Consider the following 9,348-nt stretch of genomic DNA (forward strand, 5'->3'; position numbering starts at 1 on the left):
GGCCCGTTGCGGTAACCTTAGGAATACAGTTCAACAGTGTTCGTGCAGAAATAACGATTTCCATTTAAATCTTGCCGTTGCAGTTCATGACATTTACTGGGAGATTACGCGGCTGAGGAAGGAAATGGTCTTCGCGCGCTTGGGCCTGGCATTGTCGTCCTGAGGTTCGCGTAGGCGGGATGTCATCTAGTCTCGAATCACGGCGCGATTCAAGCAAGGAACCCACTGCATAGGGATAGAATCGGTCTGTGGATTGCGCAGAAAGTCGACATAATTCAGCGACAATCTCGTTTTCTCGGCCTTTACGCAGTGAAGGTGCAATAAAATTATAACTTCCGGGATTATCTAGAATCTCTTTATCTCTCTCTCTCTATCTCTCTTTCTCTCTCTTTCTCTATCTCTTTCTTCTAATTCTGCAAGGTAGTCCTGATAACGATGCTTCCAAGAGATTTGCGCGCCGTTTGTCGGAGGAACCGCTTTGTTATTCGCGACTGTAAAATGTGCATAATTTAATGCCTGGAATTTCCCTCTACGATTACCAGTGTTTTGCAGCCGAGGTAACGAATTAATTATCTGTTATTTTTATTTTCTCGCGCGAGGGAAATTTATATTCGGTAAATAAGTCCCGGCGGAACGTTATTCTTACCGCGCGTGAATTCTCTCGAAGGATCGATATACTTCATACAGTAAAAGATTTTATGTCACAAATGATTTATTTAAATTTTTGCGTTACTTTCACGTAGAGGATCTGTTAAAAGAGGTAGACAAGTATATTAAATTAATATATTCATTTTGTTAACGTATTACTTCTTAACATATTCACTTTGTTAAAGTGACAGAAAAATTTAAGTGGATCCTTTGCAACACAATTTCTTATTGTGCACGATAGATTTTTTAGGTTCGCGAACAAATGATTCACGAACAGATTAAGACGACGATCTAGCCGATCATGAGGCTGCAAATACGATACAGATCAGATATTATCGATACGATTCTTCTACATGACAAATGTAAATAATAGAAGAGATTTTTGAGATATTGCGAATGTGTTTTTCTCGAGATTCGACCGGAGGTCTAACTCGGACGTCGTTGAACTCGCTGTTAAATTTACGAACCGGTTAAGCTCTAAACGTTGACGTTTATTCTCATGACATAGCTAATGTTTAATGATTATATTGTAATGTGTACGAAATCACACCTTATCTCTCTTAATGGAGTTTGGTACTAACACAGAAGGATTGAGCGTTCGCAAATTATTTGTATTCTGAATCCTCACTCTCGTGGATTATATTCGATGGTTGTACTAACTTATCGTCCTGTCCTTGTTGTCCCCCTTTTCGTTTCGTGTACATTTATCACAATTTGTTGTACAAGCTTTACGTTAATTGTATTGTGATCAATGGCTTCCGATGAAAATCGATCGACAATTGTGCGAGTCTCATGAGCTTCGAATGTGTTTGTACCGAATCTCTCGAGATCGTAAAACTGTCATTTAGACATAGTCGAAACTTCTCGTTAGATCATGACTACATATACCATAGATATTATCGCTCTTAGGGAAGAGTCATGTCTGTGTGGACCATACGAATCTCAAAATTTCTGATAGTGTAAATAGATTCGAAACTACTGTCGTGTTATACGATCATTCTATACATCTGTCACGTCCGGTTATATCCGGACATATTTGTTTGAGCTCTAGATATATATATAGAAACATATATTATTCTGGCATGTTGACGATATCCTTGCACGAGGAAATTGCGTTAATACGTCAGTTAAAATTGACGCTCATGTCAGTCGTGTATTTTACAGTTGTACATACGAGAATATATATATTTTGTTTATTGCGAAAGAGTACTGCCAACTCTCTCGGCAAATCCTGAATTACGATTCGCCAATCGATTCTTTCGAGACAAGTGAGTCTCCGCGGAACGCTTCCGGGGGATGAATGATTATTTCGGCGCCACGAAGGGCGGCGATTTTCTTTTATGCTGGTACGATCTTTGTATGAAAATCTTGAATCCGTTGTCTTCCATTATTTGTTGACGCTTGACGTGAAAGCGTAGGAAAGCGATTTACAGATTAAAATGATTGGTTCGCATTATTAGTGACGCTGAAGCGTGCAATTTTTGTGGTCAACGATAAAAACCGAAGAACGTCCCCTCGGAGATCGTGGGACGTGAAAAGAAGACTTTCTGTAAGCATTTCTTGTGAATAGACAATGTGTTGATTGTACATCAAGTGTAAATAGAATCTTCTAATATTACTCTTGAGACAGGAACTTGTATTTAAAGAAAACGAAATAAAGGTTATCGCCATTGTACAAATACAGCGATTAATTATTATACTTATTGGTCACGAATAATTATATCGTATTATTAATTTTATTGTCATAGAACATTTGTGTGCATAATAAACTGAGTCTGCTCTGTTCCTTTTATATAATTCAAGGATTCGTGTGAAATCCTTGGATGTAGCAGCCAGGGAATTTTTTGGTATCTGGCAATTAGTTAAAAAAGCAACGGAAATTATGCTTTCAGGAACTTTTATGAGCGTAACTTGCGCAGATGCAATTGCACGACGCATGGGATGTTTTAAAAAGTAGTAAGTAATTTCAGATTCAGTCGGATATATTAAGCGAGTATATTTGGTGGTCCGTTAACTTCTGGCACAGCGAATGTATACGGAGTTGTGTGCAACTTGCTGTTTCGAGGTTGTTGAATGTTGTTATTTTTATTCTATCGTATATTTATCGCGTATTTTTAGCTTTACCATCGACTGGTTTTTCTATGATACTCTTTCAGTTAAAAGTGGAAAAATCCTCTATTTCAAATTCTCTAACCGAGTTCTTGTCATAGTTTAAATTATTATATGTGTTTTGATATTATTTGTACTTACAAGGTAATTCCTGGTGGTCGCGTATTTATTAGATATGGCAATATTTCGTTGTTCAACATTGAAATAACAGTATTTGATATAAAGTTGTATATTCTTATATTGAATGATACATATTCTTTACGTTATATATTAAGTGCGTCACGATCAACCCTTATTTCCCTTATATAAAATTGATATTCTTTATATTCATCTTTATATTCATCAAATACGTTAACGTGCCAAGAAATTTACGTATGTTTAATAGCGATCACGTTTATTTCGGGTGGCGCGGTTGTGAAGCCGTTGATGCCATCTAAAATGGGATCTAGATGTCCTGGGGGTAACATGAACCGAAACTTCTGCAGCAGACACGCGATGAACAGAAATACGCTGTTCCTCGCCAGAGTTTCGCCTAAGCACTTTCTACGACCTGTCAAATTACTGATATTATGATCCTCAGTGTCTTATAAATTATAGAATAAATTTATACGCAGAAATCTTTTCTCGTTGTACCTACCCAAGCTGAACGTCATTAACCAAGGATCCTCGACATACTCGCCCTCGTTGTTGATAAATCTCTCAGGCCGGAACTCCTCCGGATCGCCCCAATGTTTCTTGTCCATATGGACGCTTTTAAAATTTGCCAACAGGATGTAATTTTTCTTTATCTCGTAGCCCAATAAAGTCGTGTTCGCCAGCGCTCGATGAGGGATCGAAGTAGGACCGACATTCGCCAGTCTCGACACCTCCGCTATCGTCGCGTTCAAGTACGGCAGACTGCAGAAACATTTTGCGATTGTGTAATCTGTGTCTGATCGATAAAAAAGAAATGGATATATCTCTTAATCTCATAAGGTTTCGTGTACCGATTTTTGTGCTCTATGCGAGGTAGAGTCTCTTTGCCCAGCACTCTCTCGATTTCCTCATGCACTCTTTTTTGCACGTCCTGTTTCACTGCGAGATACGTTATTATGAAGCCAATTGTGTTGTTGGTCGTCTCTACGCCGGCGACGAAGAGGTCTTTCACAATGCTAATTAATTGTTCCTCTGGAACGAGAATATTCTCAGTGATTATTCGCGCGGCGGCTTCGCGGCTAGCTGAAAAAGTTAATACGCGCGCGCACTCATACGGCGTTTATTTGTAGAGTCGCCCGAGCAAATCGCTCGTGAATAACATCCTCCGTATCTTTTATTTATCATTGTTATTTTCATTCTTTTTCATTCATTATTATTTCCGGTATTCACGCTTTGCTTTTCCGCAATTTAATTGCCGCATTTCTTCGCTCCATTCTTTGAAGAAATTCGCGGCGATGCGAGAGAGAAATTCAACAAACGCTTCGATTCAGCCGTGTTCTATCGCATGGCATCGCATTTTAATTCTCGCTTATTCAATTATCGTAAAGGGTCCGTACCATCGAAATACGATACAGTCGGCTTTGACTGCTCGGCTTTCATTTCCATCAGGTAAACATCGATAAAGTCTCTGAACTCGCCGTGCATTCTAGTTTGCTTGTGCCTAGTTACCTCGCTCTGAAATAAAATATATCTACACACACACACACACACACACATACACACACACATACATACACTTATACATATACACACAGCGGAAATTACATAGCCGAGAAAGATACGCGACTTTACCTTGAAGAATTGCCATGTCCGTGTCGTCCTTTGATTCAGGATGGTAAATCCTGTCGTTTCTGGCATGATGTACCTTAAAAGTGGGAACTGAGTCAATATGCCGCCGGTGACGTTGCTATTTCTCACGACGTCGTCCAATACCGACAGGATCTTCGTTAATTTCGGATTCTCCAGCTCGAATCTGCGAGCATCGTCGCAATGTCGTCAACGTCGCCGATGTTGTCAGCTACGATTACTCTGTCGCTATAGTTGCGTGTATTTCCCAATATTGCAACATACCTCGAGCCAGCGACTAATGTCCATAAACTATTCAGTACGGCTATGGACGTAATATTGTGCAAGTTCGTAATGGGGCCCGACGCAGCCATCGATTCCACCTTGTTCACTAAGGCAACCGCGTCGTTCAATATTATGTCTTCCATCGTGATTTTCCCGAATCCGAATTGTTTCAACGTCCTCAGAGTGAATCTGAATAACATAGAGATTAGATAAAGAGAATTTGAGATGTTTGAAAATATTTCTAATATCAAACAGCTTAAATATTTTTATCTGAGATAAGAAAATGGCGATGTAGATCCACGTTGCCAAGATGGAGTCAATATTAGTATTCATTTAAAGAATATAGGACAACGCAAGTTTGCTTCGTAATTTACGATATTTCTCAAATTTTTGCGAAATGTCTCCGTTTAAGGAAGGAATACCTTCTTTGTTCACGCCAAACATCGCCATCGGTGAATATCACACCCCTTCGGACACCTCCGGTCCGGTGTCGGTACAAAAATCCATTAGATCTGCCGTCGAACTCGGCTCGATTCAACATCTCGACTATAGCACTTCTGTCGGAAACGATAATCAGAGGTTCGGCCATACCGAGCTTCAAACCGACGATTGGTCCGTACATATCGGCCAGACGACACCAAGCGTGAGAATGGAACTTCGTCTCGTCCACTAGACGTTTCAGGTCGAATATGTTTCCAATGATCGGCAGGCCGCGCGGTCCTCGACATTTATCATTATTTTTATAATTATTTCACATATTCCCATATGGGAGGAGCATAGTCGAATTTAAATTTCTTTCATGTTAAATTGCTCTGATATTTTGAATGAGAGGTCGCAACAAGTTCTTTTTCATTGTATTTTATACACTTTTACTTATATTTTTTGCTAATAGTATCCAGACTCTAATTAATCTATATCTTGAGTTTGAATTTGAAATTCTGAGAATCTAATTTTAACAAGGAAGTTTATTTAAAAATCTGTATTTGTACTTATTTGATACAATTATCGAATATAGATAAAACACGTTCATATTTATTTTAATTGTTTATTTTCCTATCGTTTGGTTCATTTTCCGTTTTACCTGGAGGAAATCTCGATGGTCGCCGCCAGCTGTGCAGAATCTTTATCGTGAATATTATCGCCAGACAAATGATCGTAAACCACATTGTCTTTTTGTCCCTCGACGTTGGTAGGAAGAAAATATTAGAAATTCACTTTTTACGGCGGAATCGCGTTTTCCAATTTTGTAGGAATTTCGAAAAATGAATCGTCACGAATCCGAAGGAACTCACATGCAACGATTTCGTGTCGGTTAACTATGCCTCGCCAAATTGTCATTCGCGCGACGGGTCGTCGGTCGAAACTGCATTAATCCTGCGAAAATACCGGCTATATGAGGAAAACGTTACTTTCACTCACATTGGCCAACAGGGTATTGGCTTAAAGTTCGTACCTGTTCATGCATGCATCGTTCGTATATGAAAAACAAACTTACATATATCGCCTCGCAGATGGAAGCTTATGACAGTATGCTCATAACAACCTCCGGTTAGTACATGCGAGACACGGTTTGCGTATGCGTTGGTTGCCTGGTAATTTACCATGAACTTTCTCGCACCAGCCTACAATATTTCGAGTAAAGTGAACGACGTTCTTCGACACGAATATACAGGGTGTCCCAGACCACCCGTCTCACCCGATTTTTTCGTAAACGCAACATTTTAAAGAAAAATGTTTCAGATAAAAGTTTTGTGACTTCGAGGGGCACATAAGATGGTGTCATTGGTTTGACCTTGGATAGTCGTTTGAAGATCACGTGAAGATCACCTTTAATTTCTTAAATAGAAACCCCCATTTTTCAATGCATATTCTTGTAGCTTACCTCGAGAGCTTTCCAAAACGCTATAATGAAACGTTTTTTTAATCAGTACTTTTCGAGTTATGAGGATTGAAAGTTACGGTACCGCCGGCATTAGCATTACCCAGTCGTGATGTATGACATGTCTGATACTGTCACGTAAGGTGTAACAAAATTCTCATTTACCAGCCATGTCGTATTCAAACGCGGAAGCTTGTGATATGATGCTTATTTTAGGTGAATGTGATGGTCAATTTAGAGCAGCTGCAAGATTGTGGCGAGAACGATACCCAGATCGCGCTCCTCATTCGTACAAAGTTTTTTCTCGCTTAGCTAACCGAATTACCAATAAAGGTATTCTTCAACCGGATCACAATAAAGGTAGACAAATTCGACGCCAAGTTAGAGATGAAAGGATGCCGGAGATTCTTGCATCCGCTCAATTGCATCCCTGCCATTCATTAAGACGTACAGAAAGAGATTCTGGAATTAGTCGCAGCACGATCCGTGACGAACCGTGGGGTCCTTATCTCTGTTGACACACACACATTCACACACACAAACACACAACACACAAAGAGGTGTAAATCCGACCGTGCAACCTCCACCTTGGGTAATGCCGGCGGTACCGTAACTTTCAACCCTCATAATTTGAAAAGTACTGATTAAAAAGATGTTTCATTATAGCGTTTTGGAAAGCTCTCGAGGTAAGCTACAAGAATATGCATTGAAAAATGGGGGTTTCCATTTAAGAAATTAAAGGTGACCTTCACGTGATCTTCAAACGACTATCCAAGGTCAAACCAATGACACTATCTTATGTGCCCCTCGAAGTCACAAAACTTTTGTCTGAAACATTTTTCTTTAAAATGTCGCGTTTACGAAAAAATCGGGGGAGACGGGTGGTCTGGGACACCCTGTATATAGGTTTCAAGATTTCAACGGTCAACATATTCCCCGTCTTTCCTTATCTTATCTGTAAACAAGTTAATGTTCTGTAATTAACGAGCGCTTTGCATTTATCCTTAATATCTACTTCGGAATCAATTAGCTCGTTAATTGCGTCAATTAAATCCTTCCACGACGGTTGCAAGTCCGTACGAGTTTCTTCGCGTCTCTCACAAAGCTGACACTTCGCGGATTTCAACGGAGGAGGAAGGACTTTGCGAATCACGCCAGGTCATTCTCTCTGAACGTAACTACGATGACTGAGGAGTATCCGAGTTCGGAAACGAGTACTTCATTACAGAGAACTTCCGATGTCTCGTTTCAGGGAGAGATACGAAAGGGAAAATCGTGGAAAGGCGACGAGGTGATACGTCGAGCGCATTTCAATGTATTCGCATAAGCCGACGCTAATACCGACGATTATCGCGGCGCGAAGCGACATCGCCGAGATATGAGCGACACGTGCGTAATCGTAAAAGTGGAATTTCAATCAGCCAATCTCGATCTTCATCTTTGCCGTCCCGAGTCCGGCTAACACCTTGCGCGATATAGCAGCGTTTATGATTCCGTGCTCGCACGCGATCACCGCCTACTTTCCTCTTCTATTATCCTCGCTCGCGTCTATATCCGTCCTCTTTCGTCCGCTTTCGTCTTAATACACGCCACGATAAACCGAAACGAGAACGAGTCGGCGAGCTGTTCGACTTAACGATCATCGGTGAACCACTAAAAAGCCGCTGAGTTAATTCGACCGCGATTATCCGTTTGAAGTGCGACACACGGGTTATTGACACTTGTTGGCTATTTATCAACGCGCGTCTCCGAAGTTCCATGAAGATTTTTATCGGTCCAAAATAATTGAATATATTTTCTTCTCTCTTTTCATTACTTATTATTTATATTTGTTGTATCATTTTATCTTTTTATTGTTACATTATTTTATCTTAATTTATTCACGTTTACTTTGTTACTTGGATTTTTATTTATATTTATATAGTGCGCATGCACAGAAAAAAGTGCTAGAACCAAATAAACGAAATTATCTTTTGCTTTTTTCGCCTATTAAATCGAATAATATTTTTATCCATTTAAGTATGTTTTGATGGTTTGTAGTAATATTTACTTTACTTACTTAAATTATAATTTACTATATTTAATTATATTCACTACTTCTTAATTTATTTTTTATATTGCTTCTGAAATTATGGTGCAGAATAGTTGCTATGAATTAATCGCGGTCAGCGACTGCGAGATGCTCCGAAGCCGCAGCATCCGCGTACTATGGACGATAGCAGATTATTACATGTCGGCGTTGTCGACGATAAAACACCCGACGAAAGACAAAGGAACGTATAAAGCGATGTTGATCTTACCTCCATCGGTACGCACAATCGTTGACCGCGAAGCTGTGTAACGAGCGGTCGTGTCGAACGAGTTCTAGTGGCGCGATAGGGGAGCGCAGGAGAGAACAAAAGTTAATAATCTCTGTGAAAGCGGGGGCGGTCTAATTTTTCGCGTACGCATTCACCGGCCCATGTCACTCACCAGCACCGAACGAAACTTGGTTTCACGGATTATAACTGTCAGAGTTTAGGAATTTCATTAGAAATGTTTATTTTGCATCTCGCAACATTATAATATAGGATCAGATTTTATTTTAGAAGCGAGTATTCGTATCATAAAATCATTCAAGGACGTAGCTTTATTAAATAATTCACTAGTCCTCCTAACGCTTCGAG

At 39.9% G+C, this 9,348-nt stretch overlaps 2 protein-coding genes across 5 annotated transcripts in view; one reads left to right on the plus strand and one right to left on the minus strand.

Moving 5' to 3' along the window:
• LOC106751298 (guanine nucleotide exchange factor for Rab-3A-like) overlaps window positions 1-2,327 on the plus strand; it is a 34,837-nt gene extending 32,510 nt beyond the window's left edge. For all 4 annotated transcript variants that reach the window (XM_014632169.1, XM_014632167.1, XM_014632165.1 and 1 more), the window contains exon 9: window positions 84-2,327. In XM_014632169.1, the coding sequence (XP_014487655.1) occupies window positions 84-163 (80 nt within the window). In that variant the 3' untranslated portion in view covers window positions 164-2,327. The remainder of the gene's footprint in view (window positions 1-83) is intronic.
• A 95-nt stretch (window positions 2,328-2,422) lies between these two features.
• Window positions 2,423-5,969, minus strand: LOC106751299 (methyl farnesoate epoxidase-like). Its single transcript, XM_014632170.1, has 8 exons — window positions 5,885-5,969; window positions 5,226-5,523; window positions 4,804-4,992; window positions 4,525-4,705; window positions 4,290-4,407; window positions 3,744-3,924; window positions 3,395-3,654; window positions 2,423-3,307 (listed from the first exon to the last, which is right to left on the minus strand). The coding sequence occupies exons 1-8, from the start codon at window positions 5,967-5,969 to the stop codon at window positions 3,126-3,128; spliced, it is 1,494 nt and encodes a 497-aa protein (XP_014487656.1). The 3' UTR covers window positions 2,423-3,125.
• Window positions 5,970-9,348: the final 3,379 nt, after the last annotated feature.

Source organism: Dinoponera quadriceps, unplaced genomic scaffold (genome assembly GCF_001313825.1).
Source record: "Dinoponera quadriceps isolate SergipeBrazil2010 unplaced genomic scaffold, ASM131382v1 scaffold10866, whole genome shotgun sequence".
Classification (NCBI taxonomy): Eukaryota; Metazoa; Arthropoda; class Insecta; order Hymenoptera; family Formicidae; genus Dinoponera; species Dinoponera quadriceps.

What these genes read in the sequence shown, in the direction of transcription:
- LOC106751299 (XM_014632170.1), bottom strand. Translation starts at nt 5,969, where the DNA reads ATGTGGTTTACGATCATTTGTCTGGCGATAATATTCACGATAAAGATT. An exon ending in GTTTGGCGTGAACAAAGAAG is followed by an intron (nt 4,993 to 5,225) that starts GTATTCCTTCCT and finishes TATGTTATTCAG; the next exon opens with ATTCACTCTGAGGACGTTGA. An exon ending in GTTAATGACGTTCAGCTTGG is followed by an intron (nt 3,308 to 3,394) that starts GTAGGTACAACG and finishes GTAATTTGACAG; the next exon opens with GTCGTAGAAAGTGCTTAGGC.